General features: G+C 39.5%; 1 protein-coding gene across 5 annotated transcripts in view; it reads right to left on the bottom strand.

Annotated features, from left to right (window-relative positions):
* LOC148847186 (ARM repeat superfamily protein) overlaps positions 1-14,855 on the bottom strand; it is a 158,311-nt gene that overhangs the window by 99,994 nt on the left and 43,462 nt on the right. For all 5 annotated transcript variants that reach the window (XR_016101146.1, XR_016101147.1, XM_088951566.1 and 2 more), the window contains exons 12-15: positions 10,258-10,347; positions 5,512-5,589; positions 5,255-5,322; positions 5,076-5,175 (exon numbers count right to left, since the gene is read on the bottom strand). Coding sequence is in view for 3 of the 5 variants with exons in the window: in XM_088951566.1 (XP_088807692.1) it covers positions 5,076-5,175; positions 5,255-5,322; positions 5,512-5,589; positions 10,258-10,347 (336 nt within the window). In the remaining 2 variants the exon portion in view is untranslated. The remainder of the gene's footprint in view (positions 1-5,075; positions 5,176-5,254; positions 5,323-5,511; positions 5,590-10,257; positions 10,348-14,855) is intronic.

The raw sequence follows: 14,855 nt of genomic DNA, 5'->3' as shown, positions 1-14,855 counted from the left end.
AGTAAACAATTCGTCTTCCATTGCTTGCTGCCACCCTAAGGAGGTAAGGGCTTCCTGGATAGTTTTGGCAATGGAAACAGATGATAGCAATGATATAAAGTTTCGATGGGAAGCAGAAAGGTGAGCAGTTGAAGCATAGTGTGAAATAGGATGAGAAGTACAAGTACGTTTACCTTTCCATAATTCAATAGGAAGATCAAGGTCCAAGGGAGAAGGTGCAACCACAAGATCTACCAATGAGGACTGAATTGGAGGAGGGGCCGGTGCTCTTCTGTGAGTATACACTTGTCTGATTGGTGGCCTCTCATTAGTAACTGGCACAGGAGGGGGATTCGCAATTGGAATAGGAACCACGAGAAGAGGATCCTCAACAAAGACAAGAAGTGGAACTACGGGGGAAGGAGAAGGAACCACAGTGTCCGAGAAAAATGAGACCAATTCAAAGAAAGTGACATCAGAACACACAAATGACTTATGAGAGTTAGGATGATAGCACTTATACCCTTTTTGAGTCCTAGAGTATCCAAGTAAGATGCATTTAGTAGCTCGTGCATCTAACTTGTCTAAACTAGGCCCCAAATTTTGAACAAAACAAACACACCCAAAGATTCTCGAGGTGAGAGGAAACAGAGCCAAACTGGGAAACAAAACTGAGAAGGGGGATTGACTTCCAAGGATGGACATGGGCATCCGATTGATGAGAAAGCATGATGTGAGGACAGCATCACTCCAAAAACGCTTTGGGACATTCATATTAAGCATCATAGACCGAGCAGTTTCAAGGAGATGTCGATTTTTTAAGTTCAGCTACAATGTTTTGTTGTGGGGTGTAGGAACAAGAAGTTTGATGAATTATCCGATGGTGTTCTAAGTATTGCTGAAATGGTGTTGAGTTGTACTCTTTTGCATTATCAGATCGAAGAATTTTAATATGAACACCAAATTGGGTACGTATTTCAGCATAAAATTTTTGAAAAATAGAGAATAATTCATTGCGATCTTTCATAAGATAGAGTCGTGTCATCCTTGAAAAGTCATCAACAAAAATTACAAAATACTTATAACCATTGTATGACATTACTTTAATTGGACCCAAAACATCAGAATGAACTAAAGAAAAATGACTCAAGACACGACTATCAACTCTCGGACTAAAAGAAACTCTATGATGTTTCCCAAGCTAACACGACTCACAATCCAACGATGAAAGATGACTTAAGAAAGGAACCAGCAACTTCAAAGCCTTGAGGGAAGGATGACCAAGTCTACAATGCCATTGAAGAGGAGTAAGAGACAACTGAAATGTTACTGGCGAGCCACCACCATCAAGGTAATACAATTCACCTGCCTCATGCCCTCCACCAATCTTCATCTCCGTCTTCAGATCTTGAAACACACAAGAAGAGGGATAAAAGGTTATGGAACAATTACGTGACTTGGTTAATCTAATAACAGACATAAAGTTAAAAGGGAACTTGGGAACATACAAAACATATGATAAAGATAAGGAGGAAAGATCAATATCACCAACACCACAAATTGGAGATGTAGAACAATTAGCAAGAGTAATTGTTTGAGATGTGGAGGACGGAGAAAGTGAAGAAAATACATTTGGAATCCCAAACATATAATCCGAGGCTCCAAAGTCAATTATCCAGTGTGAAGGCTTGGAAGCCAAGCAAACCATACCTGAATGGGCAAGGGTAGTTGTGTTCTGCTGAGAAGATGTCTGAAGGAACTACTCATATACCGCACGTGGTACATTCACCATCTCCTTCCCAGAAGCACCAGTAGATGTAGAGGGGGTCTGATCAGTTTGTTGGTTTTCACTAGTTGTACCACTGCCCCTAGTCACAACAAGGTTAGTCCAAGTGTTGGGTGGACCATGTAAATCATAGCAAAAATTAACAGTGTGTCCCTCTAATCCACAGTATGTACACTTTCCTAGGAGCATTACTTCTTCCTTTACCACAACCTCCACTCCAGCCACCAGCACGGTTAAACATGGGACCACCTAGGTTACCTAGAAGTCCACGGCCACCACCTCCACCACCTCTATTTCCACGGCCTCCCCCTCTAGTCACCACCAAACCAGATCTGTCTGAGAGAGAAGAATACTGTGTAGACTCAATAGATGTCCTCCTAAGACGGGCAAACACTTCTATAAGTGAGGGAAGAACAAACCCCCTCAGTATTTGTGCTCAAACAAGTTCATATTCAGCCTTCAAACCCACCAGAAACCTTGTCACATCAAGTTGTTCTCGTTGTTGTTGCTAAACCTGAACATCCAATGTCGGAGGATGATATACATTATGCTCATTTCGGATATTTCTCAGACTTACATAGTATTCCTCCAAGCTTTGATTGTCTTGCTTCAGATTAAAGTACTCTTGGTACAACCGATACACCCTAGTTGTATTGTCTTATCCGGAATACAGTTTCTTAGCAATGGTCCCAGATTTCTTTAGTTGTATCTAGGAACATAAAGTTCACACTGATTTTAGGTCCCATGCTATTCCACAACCAGGTCATAATTTGAGCATCCTCTTGCTCCCACTCACTGAACCCTAGAGAGTCAGAGGAAGCTTTTTCCTCTCTCACATGCTTTACCTTCTTCTTGGCCTTTAAGAACACCTCCACTGACTTGGCCCACGGCACATAGTTCTCACCATTCAACTTAGTAGATGTCATTTGAACATTTAAATAATCTAGAGAGATCATAATACCAGTTTTGTTGTCACTACCATCTCCGGCTGACATCATTTTCAACCAAATCTCCTCACTTCACAAAGGAATCACTGTTATAGGCAAGGTTTTTACTTTCAACTATTCAGAATCAAACCACACACTACTTAGCACAGTATAAACACCACACTACTGCTGTCGTGAACTTCAGCAACTGAAAACCCTACTTTCAACGACATACCCACGCATAAACAGAGGAAAAAGGGACTGATATGCATACTAATCACTTCACACCACCACAGAAATACATTATAGACCAAAACACAGCATTCGCAGTCCACTATTTGGGCAGAAAATAAAAACTGTTCATACCTGTCCACAAACAGCCTTCTTTGTATCACAGAATAGAGGGCATCTACTACACCACTACAACGACCACCACCACAGCAACTGGAGGCATACTTACCTCCAAAAACAGAAAACAACCACTCCTTTTTGGCCTCTTGTCGAGCTTCCAATCAGGCTAGGAGAAAATCGATGAAATCTGATATTGCTGGCGGCGAACTCAGGAAGAAGAAAGGGTGATGAGGAAAGAAGAAAAAGAAGAAAAGTAAATTGGGTTTCATTGCTCTGATACCATGTGAATAACCCTATTCAGTTCTAGGTTAAAGTAGATAAGAAGAGGAAGAAGAAGAAGAAGAGAAGAAGAAGGTTTCGGCCAGTTGAGGAAAAGTTAACCCTCACTAGTCGACCCACTTGTATTTATATCAAATAAACTCAGTTACAAGAAAGACAATATTGTCCCTTATAAGTGATGGGACACATAACTTAAACTTGAACAAAACAGACCTTTCACTCTAAAATAGATAAGCCTAAAAGACCAAAATATCCCTGTTCTGTGAACTCTAACACAGTTCAACATATTCAGCTGTTATCAAACAGCCCCTTAGACTTATAGTAGCTCTATGATTTATGTTCGTAAGTATCAGTTTTTGGAGTCATTCATAACAGCTAAGTTGGCTGAACTGAATTGCATACAGTTTTTCTTTTAGTGAATAAGCAATTAAGTAGCATACCAGTTCCCTAATTGGTGAATGATATGTTGGAGTGACTAAGTTATGCCTAACCATGTGACCATATGACTAATTTATCCACTAAAAGACAAACCAATAAGTAATTGAGTTCAGCCAATTCAACATTTCTTTTTATCAATAACTGCAAACTTTCATTAGTTTAAAAAGTTAGAGTTGTACAATAATGAGAAAATGTAGAGTCACATAGCACCTTAGAAGATGCTTCCTTATTAGAAATCCAAGTCAAATAAGCCATAGGTCAAATAGTCATTTTTTAAAAGGTTTTCTAGCAGATTTAGTGAGCTTTGAAGCATTCTAACTATGGGTATAAGTTGGAGAGTGATTATAAGTCCTACATTAGGGAAGTAAGTCTACAAAAAAGTCCACGATGAAGAGTTTACAATCTTTCCCAGAACAATTGCTGTCTATTGACTCCCTGTTTTGCTAGTGCATTCACCATCCCATTAGCAGTTCCTCTAACCCAGTTAAAAGAGACATTCAACTCCCTTGCTAAGTATTCTATCTCCCTGAAGGCATACCTGTAGATCCAAGGTGCTGGGTTACTTGTCACCCAAGATATAATCAGTTTTGAAACCCCTTCCACTTCCACTTGTTGCAGTCCAAGCTGTTTTGTCAATCTTAATTCATTTCTCCTTGCAGTAGTGCCAAAGATTCTGCTATAATCAAATCTCCAAACCCAACTAGTCCAAGATATTGCTTTCAAATGCAATGATGAGATTTTTTGAGAAAATTATGTACTTTCATTTCTTTTCTTTGTTTAAGAGGAAAGGAAGTCTATATAAGTTCCATAAATTGCTTTCAAGTAGAATGATGAGATTTTTTTGGAAAAATAAAATAAAATAAAATTATGCACTTTCATTTCTTTTCTTTGGTTAAGATGCTCAAGAATATTTCTTCAATGATTCAAAGAGGACCTTGTTTAAATTTGGTGTGGTTCCACATTGATTCAGGAAGAAAGGTTTAACTCCTCAAATTATATTTGTTCTGTTACTACTTTTTTTGGAGCAATTTGAGTAGTGTGCTGCTTGTATACAGTGTTTTCTCTCTATATTTTTTGGTAAAATTATCTCTCTTAAATCATTTTGATTTTACTTTGACAGAAATAAATATCACATACCAGGATCCATGAGAAGGGATTTCAATATCCAGGTGTAAATCAAAACTGTGCACCAATACTACAGCCAACAAATTCTAGACGAAATGAATAATAGACAACTGCAAGTTTTGCTCAATCATAAAAATTATTGGCACATTGCCCAAAAAGGTAAATCTCAAAAATTTTCATCTTAAAAGTACCTCAGAGAGTGCCTTACGGATTCCTAAGCTCTGCTCATCTAAAAGCAACTTGACAGCCTCAACAAGTAAAGGCCTTTTAGCATGCCAAGCTTCAGACAACCTCAAGAGGGAGAAAAAATAAGTTAACCCCTGTAAGACAATTGCAACTGGAAGATCCAAATTATGAAACGGAAAGAAACCTTGGCAAGAGATGCTTTAAGACACAAAGTGCCCCATATGTATAAGGTTCTTCCTTTAACCTGCATTTCTGGTTACAGTAGAACATATAAATTCAGGTAAGTGGAGGAAACAAAAACACTAATTTCCTTATAAACTAACACAGAGAAAGAGAGAACAAGAAAAAGAAAAGGAAAAAAGTAAGAAGAAAAAACAAAAACAATTACATTTGGCAGGTAATGCATTCCCAAAAGGTATACCACCTGAAATTGGTACTCACATTCAGAAGAAACATAAAGAGATCCTCAGAATATACCAAACCAACAGTCAGAAAGCAGTGTTGAACTTCATTATATGTCTGCATCCATCCACATACACAACAATATAAATATGAAATTATTACAGATAGTGTAGCATAAAATAACTATGGCAACACATAAAAGAATCAGATTCATTAGGTATAAGAGAATGAAGCCTTCTCTTCCAATCTTATATGAAGTATATAATTCATACTTTTTATCAGTATACAAAAATATCCAGTAACGAGAGAAAAAGAGGTGCAAAGTCAAGTAGCTCCTAAGAGCAGTCTAGAACATGGTGTTCTCTGGATGATGATGCACTGCACTGGTACCCAGATGGCCAGATGTAATATTTCACTAGGGCATTCTTTGTAAACAATTCATGGCAAAGAAACACAGTTGCACTGATAAGTGAGCTATGGTTCCTGCACACCCTAATGAACTATATCAGGAAGATAAAAAAATACATTTAACAAAATAAAATCTTGGAACTATAACAAGTAACAACATGAAACTAGTAGATACAATAAAAAAAAAAAAAAACATTAATTAATATAGAACGTTTACAAGAGACAAAATGGAAATGAAAAAGGCTGGTTTACTTGCATCAACCTCATCAATCTCATCCATCATCGGTTCATCTTCATCGGCCTCCCGATCTCCTTCGCTACTTTCTTCTAAGGGGAAAGTTCTGTACTTCTTCCCTTTGTATGTTCTAACTCCATCTCCTGTCTTACTTCCTTCCTCCTCTCTTCCCCCTCCCTCAGTCCCCGGATCTTCCTCACCTCCTTTCTCCTCTCTTAGAACTTCATTCATTTCTCGTTCTACCTTCCGCACTGACTCTTCCACATCTCCCATTTCCTTTGTCCCTATCACCCCAATCACCTCATCCTCTTGACTTCTTTTCCTCTCTTCTTCAGCTATATTTTCAACCCTAATCAGTAAAATCTCAGTCGCCTCTCTACTAATCTCTTCTTCTACTACCACCATTTTTTCTCCCCAATCATCTCCTTCAATCCTTTCCAAATCTTCTCCCTCACCGTTAGTAATGTCCAATACGTCTTCCCGCCCTTCCCTATTTTTTGTTGTATATGATTGACTTCACAATTAGCTGAGTCCCCCTCTTATCTTCAGCACTCCTTTTCTCGCCCGTCATCTTCCTGTATCGCCATTGAAGCTTTCTTTATGGGGAAGAAAACTGAAATTCTCCAAACAAAACCTTCGGCATCACATGTGTCCTCTTCTGTGACCACCTTCTCTGTTGAATCCTCTTCAACCTCTAGGACCCTAGATCTATCTACAGGGCTTCTAGTTTCTCCCAATGTTTCTTTTCTCGGCCGAAGAGTTTTACATTCTTCTAACTGCACAACCCCATAAGCCTCTAGGGCCGACTCACCTTCAAAATTGGGCATAGATTTCAACTAATTTCTGAAGGATTTAAAACTCCTGATCCCTTTATTAGAATCCTGTTTAACATTCAAACATTTCCGGCCCTGGAATTTGCCCTCTATTATGCCCATGTGCTCCCCAAGTGGATCACGTGTACAACCACTAATAACCGAGTTATATAGGCTTTTCTTTCTCTTGATACACTTGTTCGTCTTCCTCTTCTCCCTTTCCAATCTCCCTATTATCAATATCATTGTTACGATTCAATCTCGCATTTTTAAAACCCAACATCTCTTTGCTCTCTCCCTTCTCCCCGATGGCTTCCAATCTGCTTGTGCCATGTCGGCTCCACCAAACCCTACCTGCAGCTTCAACTTCTCATCTCCCATACCACAGAGACGCTTCAGCTTCCAAATGCCACCCAAAGCTTCCACCATCTCCCTCCAGCAAAGAAATCAATTGTGCGAGAAACCACGAATGGAATATAAGAAACCACCTCTCATCTAAGGGCACAACCCATAAGGTATTTTGGTGACTTGGGTATTGAGTGGCATATCTTTTTTTCCTAATAGATGTTAAAGGAATGGAATATGAGAAACCAACAAGGCACAACCCTGTAGATTGGAGCTTTGGATAGGCAAATCTTCTAATGGCAAGTTTTAACACAACCATGGATCCATTTGCACTACTTCTCTCCAAATCCAAAAATCTTCAACACCTCCAACAAGAACTCCCAAACCACCAGGTCATAAGCTTTCTCCACACTCTCATTAACAATCAAAGTTTGGTCAATAATCTGCCTATCTTTAACAACTTGGTTTGGGGCAATTATAGAGGGAAGCACACATCTAATCCTTCGAGAAAGCACCTTCGCAATGATCTTATATAGGTTATTAATCAAACTTATGTGCCTAAACTCCCTTGGATGGTTTGCACCCAATTTTTTAGGGACCAAAGCAATGAAAGAGGAGTTCAACCCTAGGTTTATAATCCCCTTATCAAGAAACTCGTTTAAAACCTTTTGGAGATCATCTTTCAAAGTGTCCCAGCAATCTTGATAAAAGGCCATTGTTAACCTATCAGAATCTAGTGCCTTTGCTCTATCCATTGAGAAAACCGCTTCCCTTATTTCCTCTAACTCAAACTTCCTTTCCAACCAACCCTTATGAACTTCGGATAACTGTGGCCAATCCAGTCCATCTATCCTTAACCTCTCATTTAGGGTCTTCTAAAACTGGACTTAAAGTGTGCCACAAAAGCTCCAGCAATTCTACTTTGATGAGTTACTGTTACACCTTCCAAATCCAATTTTGAGATAAATTTTTTCTCCTCCTGTCATTTGCTAAGGCATGGAAAAATTTAGTGTTCCTATCCCCCTCCTTTTTTTATCAATAACTGAATTCATCAATAATCAAGAAAAAGGAGGATACAAAAGATGGAGATAAACTCCTAATTCCCCCAGATGGAGGCCATAAAATGAATTACAATATAGCCCAAAATTAGTGTTTCTTCCCACCCCTTGTTTAGCTAAAGCATCAGCCATGGAGTTGGCATCCCTCTTAACCCAATTCAGCTTGACATCCATTCCTTGTGTCAAGTATCTGTTATCTAAATTTCCTTTTCTCATTCATGTAAGCCCACCACCCCTTCTCCTCCTCTTTTCAAAGCCTGTCAATAACCAGCTTAGAGTCCCCTTCAATTAATACCTTAGTAAGGTTAAGCTGTTTGGCTCTCTTGGATCCTTCCACCACAGCAAGGATTCCCGCTCTTAGTGAATCCCCAACACCACTGGGAGCAAAGAAAAGAGCCACAATTTCGCCATCTTCATCCCTAAAAACACCTCCAGTACCTGAAGGTCTGGGATTTATTTCACTGCTACCATCAAAATTCAGCTTGGTGAACCCATTAGTAGGTGGAGGCCAAGTAGGCACAACTAACTCTTTCAATAGATCAAAATCAGCCACTTCTCTCTACTTTTTTGCCCCTAAACCTGTTTGCTCTGCAAAACCTTCGATTTGGTTCTCATCACCATCACCCTTGTGTCTTTCTTCACCTATCCCTCTGTTGAGTTGTTCGGTTTGGGGCCATCTTTTACTTCATGTTTGTCTTTCTTACTGGGCCTAAATGGGCCTTATTGTTTTGTCTTTATATTTTACATTTAAGTTGTCACATGGATGGTCATACGACCCCTGTAGTTACTGCCACCCTATGAGAGCTTTGATGTAATTTTTCCACTTAATTGTTTCTGAAATAAAGAAGTGAGGAATCTAACAAACCCGATAATCAATTTTTCTCCCTAACACCTACATTCTTCTCCCCTTCTCTTCTCTTCTACTTTGCATACCTGTTACATAGTTTTTTCTTTGTTTTGCATTGCTGAATCAAACAAGTTGGTATCAGAGCACTTGTACTCTTTTTTTATCTCTTATAATCCCATACACACTCAGATCAACAGTATCTATGGAGTAGCGAGGTGTTGATCATCATCTAACATTGCAACCTAGTTGGTAAAGGTTTTTAGACTTTTGAATGCTGTTTGGGAGCCAAGATGTGGATCTAGACATTGCTGTCCAAAATCAGAACCAACTGGAGAGAAAGAAGTGTATTCTGATTAAAGTTCTTTAAGATCATCTTTTAACAATTTCTCAACAATCCTGAAGAAAGCCATAATGAATCCATCAAGGCCCAGTGCTTTTCTCTATCCATAGAAAATAATGCATTTTAATTTCCTCCAAATCAAATGATCTTTCTAGATTCTCCACCAACTCCCTACCCGAAGTAAGTTGAAGCAATCCCCAAAGGCCAAGGCAACCTAATTTTTAAAAATTCAAAAATGACAAAAAAGTTGCATGTTAACTTGAAAAGGGGGGGAAAAGGCCAATATGAAGACAAAAGTAATGCAGCATACTTCATTAAAATGAACCTGATCATAGCTTATTTAATTTGACAAGGACTACTACAAACCACCAATAAATGGAAGAGGTTAGACCTTCCAAGTTCCATTATCCTTTATCACTTGTAATTAAAAATAATCACATAAGTAAATAAAAAAGTCAACCATAGAATTAATTCATGGACAAGAAATGATAAAGGCCACTACTCAATGTTGGTCCCAGCAATCTGGGGTCATGGGAGGGGTAGACTGGGTACGGTTCTAACCTTTGGCATTTTTTGCACAAAGTAACCGCCCTCAGACTCGAATCTGCGTTATCACGCTTGCAGCTTGCAAGCTCAAGATTTTAATATCACACCAAGTAATGGCCCCTATGAACAAGAAATTATGTATAGAAAAAAAAAAGAAAAAAAGAAAGGGTCATCAATTATTATTGAAGCAACACCTTCAGTCCCACTGAAAAGTCGGAATGCTCCTTGTTTTCATTATTAATGCAGACAACTGGGAGAAGCGTGGCCAAGATAACTGTAAGTTCCTGCTAGTCAAAATATAGTGGTATAACAGAGTAAAACATCATGATAACTAATCAGAAACTTAATAAACATTTTTTATAGATACACAAACTCAAGAAATATGTTCATGGCCAATTAGTAATTGTAATAAGTGACCCTCCCAACAAAATAGAAAAATAAGTATTCTTAAAGGATCATAGCAGAGCAGTATAACGGTGCAGCATATAAATCAATTCCAACCTAAAATACCCAAAAGACAAGCAATTAAACTACCTCTATGCCAATATATGTACACACAAACATTCTATATGGATAAAGATGTCTCACGTTACAACTGATTGTGCTATAACAATTTTAATAGGGGTTTGTTCAAGACTTGATAGTGATTTTGTGATAATGTTTTAAAATGTGTTGGTAAGCTTCGCTGAGGAATGTGGGGAAGTTGAAGGAGAGACTCGAGTTCCTGCATCACTGAGGAACATGGGGCGATTTATTAACTCAGATCCAGATATTTGAGATGTGGAGACTTGGGTGTCGGTGGAATGGCATGGAAGAGGGTTCAAAGGAGTGAGAAGATTAGGAGCTTGCCTATTTCTGTTTAGTTTCAGGAGTAGGAACAATAAAGAGATTGTGTGGGAACATGATAGGTATGGAGTTAGTAGGTTTCCAGAGTTAAGACTGGATAAAAGGTGCCCGATGGTGGGACAAATCTCTGAAGAAGTAGACTTCATATGGATCGATGTTTACAGGATTCCACTACATGCTTAGAGTACAGAAACTTTTAAAGCAGTTGGAGACGCTGTGGGAAAATTTAAAAGATAGAAATTATCTAGGGGTACAGCTGCAGTTTGCAAGAATCCTAATTCAAACGGAGAATGCGGTGAAAATTCATCCTCTTCTTGACCTGTTTTATTCTGGAGAACAGTACCAACTCAGGATTGTTGTGGCAGGAAGAGATCCTTGCTTCAATAAGGGGGAGGTTTCCTGGAGACCAGAACTTGAGGAGGGGAGGAGTAGAAGTGGGATGGAAGGAAGGAAGAGAGCAGGAGAAATCGGATAAAGGAAGAGAGAAGAAGATGAACAGTCAAAGTGGTCAGGGGAGCATAGGGAGGAAGAAGAAGAAGCTGAAAGGTCGGAGCAAAGACAAAATAAGGGCAAACTTTGTAATTTTATGAAAAAATACCTATTTAATGAATAAGGGTAAAATGGGTAAAGAGGGTAAAGAAGATGGGGAAGTTTAAAAATTTGAAGTAAAGAGGGAGGAAAAAAGACGATTTTGGGGCTAGGAAAAGGGAAAGTAGAGGCTGCAGTCAAAGGAACTCTTGGAGCGTAGGAAAAACAGAGCTTGACGAACAAGAGATAGGTTCAAGTTACACATCAAATCGGAACAGGAGAGTGGTTCGAGAGTGGAGAAGAAGGGTCAAGAGGAGGAAAAACAGAAGACCTGCGGGAGTTAGGAAAGACAAAAAGAACAAGAAGAACCAAAGGAGAAGGCGAGCAAGAAATGAATAGCAAAGGAAGAAAATGGGAGGAAGCAAGGACATTTGGGGCGACATCAGCTGAATTTTCAGTTTTATAAAATGGTGCAGAAAGTGGGGAGAGCTGCAAGGAAAAAGAGCAGCGTGATCTTTCCATGGCAACACATCAAAGCAATGAGTTTCAGGTAGGCCAAATCAGTACCAATTATCTTGGGGTGGGAGGATTTGAGGAGTCCCTAGGGAAAGGGACAGGAGGTGTGTCTCAGAATTTGGGGGAGGGGATGGTGAAGGAGGCAAGGGAGCCGGGGAAGGAAATAAGGGAGAAGAGAGTGGTTGCAGATGAGCAAACTGAAGGGGGGAAAGAATCTGGGGTGTTGGAGATTGGTGAAACTGTTGAGAGAGGTAAGGAAACGACGAGGGTTAGTGTGGGTGAGGGAGGGGATGTGTTGGAAACCTTTGAGGAAGAGTTAGAAGATCCAGGAGAAAAGGAGAATACTGGGGAAAGGGAGACTGGTAAGGAACAAGTATATAAAAGGAAAAAATAAAGAACAAGGCCTTTGGAAGATAAGGGAGAAGGGGAAGCGGCAGAGGAACAGGAGCAGGTGGAGACTGATGAGACACACTAGGTTGGCCAGACAGCTGATTTTGATAAAGTAATTGATGCAGAGGTGAGGGTGAGCAAAGTTCTGAGTCTTTTCTTTTTAGGGGGAGAGGAGTTCACAATGAGAGCCTTTAGAGAAGTGGAAGAAGAGTGCAAAGGGGAAGAACAAGGAATAGGGAGAAGTCTCAGGAGAGAGAAATAAAAAACAAAAAATGAAAAGAGAGAGAGAGAGAGAGAGAGGGAAAAGAAAGAAAGAGAGAAAAAGAAAAGAAAGGAAGGAAAAAAGATATTGCTAAGAAAGGTAAAGGAAGGAAATCAAAGATAACAATTTGTTCTTGGAATGTTAGAGGGCTGAGAGACCCAAAGCACGGAGAGGTGGTTAGGAATTTTGTAAGTCCACAGATTGTGGCAGCAAGAAGCAATGCTGTAACTGAATATAGAGCCATGGCACACACTATATGTGAACTAGTATGGTTGAAGAATCTTACAGGAGATGGGGTACACAATTGATAGTTCCATAAAGCTGTATTGTGACAACCAAGCTGCAGTCCACATTTCATCTAATCCAATTTTCCATGAGAAAAAAAAAAAAAAAAAATATATATATATATATATAGAAGTTGATTGTAACTTTGTGAGAGAAAAGGTGCTAAGTGGAGTAATAAGTACTGCATATTTAAACACAGGAAGTCAATGGGCAGACCTGCTCACCAAGGAGTTGAGCGGGGGAAGACTGGATTACATTTGTAACAAGCTAGGACTATATGATATGTACTCACCAGATTGAGGGGGAGTGTTAGAATCGGTTATACAGGAGCAGTTTGATCATTTCATTTTACATTAAAAGTGTGGTATTATGTCTTTTATATTTTGGTTTAAGTACTATATCCCATACTTAATTAGGGGCATAAGTGTCTTTGTCTTCTTTAATCAGAAACGTATAAATAATACCTGGTCGACTAGAGAAAGACATCTTCTCTAGTTTGAACCAGTTATCTCTCTTCTGATATTATTCTCTGCTTTTCTAGGGCTGAAACCAGTACAGATCAGTTTTGTAACACAAAGCAATCTTGCTTTCTTGCTTCCTCTTAACTTTGGCCAAGTAGAAAAAATTTCTGCAGCAGATTCTGGATAAAAGTTTGATAACCCAAACAAAACAGCGAAAATCTTCCACAAAAACCCAGCAACCTTACACGAGAATAGATGGTTAACAGTTTCCTCCCATTCTTTACAGAGGAAGCACATGTTAGCCATGTTGAAAACCCTGGATTTCAGATGCTCCACTATCAGTATATTATCCATTGCCACGAGCCAAGCAAACGCTTTAACCCTTGGAGGAACTGGATTTCCCCATACACCATCTAGCTGATTTGGATCTGAATCATCCGAGTATAACCATGTAGCATGATTTAACAGAGAACTTCCCATTTGAGAACTCTTTCCACCAAAGTCCATCCCTTGTTTGAGATGATATCTTCACTTCCTCTAGTTTATCCAGAAGATATATGCATTCCTCCACTTCTCTGTCAAGTAAAGGCCTTCTAAACTTTGTACACCATACCAAATGATCACCCCTCCTCTCATAATATTGATTTATAGAAACTTCAGCCTCAGTCAACCTATACAGCCTTGGACATAGATCACACAATTTGCCTGCCCCGCACCAATCATCCTCCCAAAACCTCTTGCACCATCTTCAACTGAGAAACTTGTTAGGCATCTGAGATCCTAATTGAATTTCATGATCCCCTTCCACACACTCACCCCATATGAAAACCTCACCTCCTTGAATTCCCACCCAAACCTCACCATCCCATACTTACCCACCACCACTCTTCTCTATAATGAATTTTCCTCCCTCCATAACCACTTCCCTACCAAGGCCTTAATGAAAATCTTCACCCTGATAAATCCCAACCCACCCTTATCCTTTGGTTTACAAACTCTCCCCCAATTTACCAAATGAAACTTCTTTCCCCCACCTTCCCTGCAAAACCCTTCACATAAGAAATCCCTCTGAATTTTTCAACTCTTTCAGCCACTTGAGATGGAATCCTTAGTAAGGACATGAATAAGTTAGTATGCTTGAAAGGATACTCTTGATTAAAGTTATCCTTCCTCCCAAAGATATTTTGATTTCCATCCATCCTCCTTTCCACCCTTTCCAGTATTGGTCTCCATAAAGCACCTAATTCTGAAGATGCCCCAATCAGCACCCCTAAACAAGTGAAAGGAAGCTCCCCTGTTCAGCATTTAAAGGCCCCAGCACACTCCAATAAAGCCTCCCTTTCACCTCCCCGACTCCAATCAATACACTCTTTGAAAGTTTAACTTTCATCCCATTAAGAACTCAAAGTTCGCCAAAACTGCTCTTGAATCTAAGACCTGCTCAGCCGATGCATCCAAGAAAATCGAAGTGTCGTCTGCACATTGCAGATGAGCAATACAAGGT

Source organism: Nelumbo lutea, chromosome 6 (assembly GCF_056320005.1).
Source record: "Nelumbo lutea isolate HS-2025 chromosome 6, American lotus-T2T, whole genome shotgun sequence".
In the NCBI taxonomy this organism is placed as follows: Eukaryota; Viridiplantae; Streptophyta; class Magnoliopsida; order Proteales; family Nelumbonaceae; genus Nelumbo; species Nelumbo lutea.
This window is presented reverse-complemented; position numbering and strand designations above follow the sequence as displayed.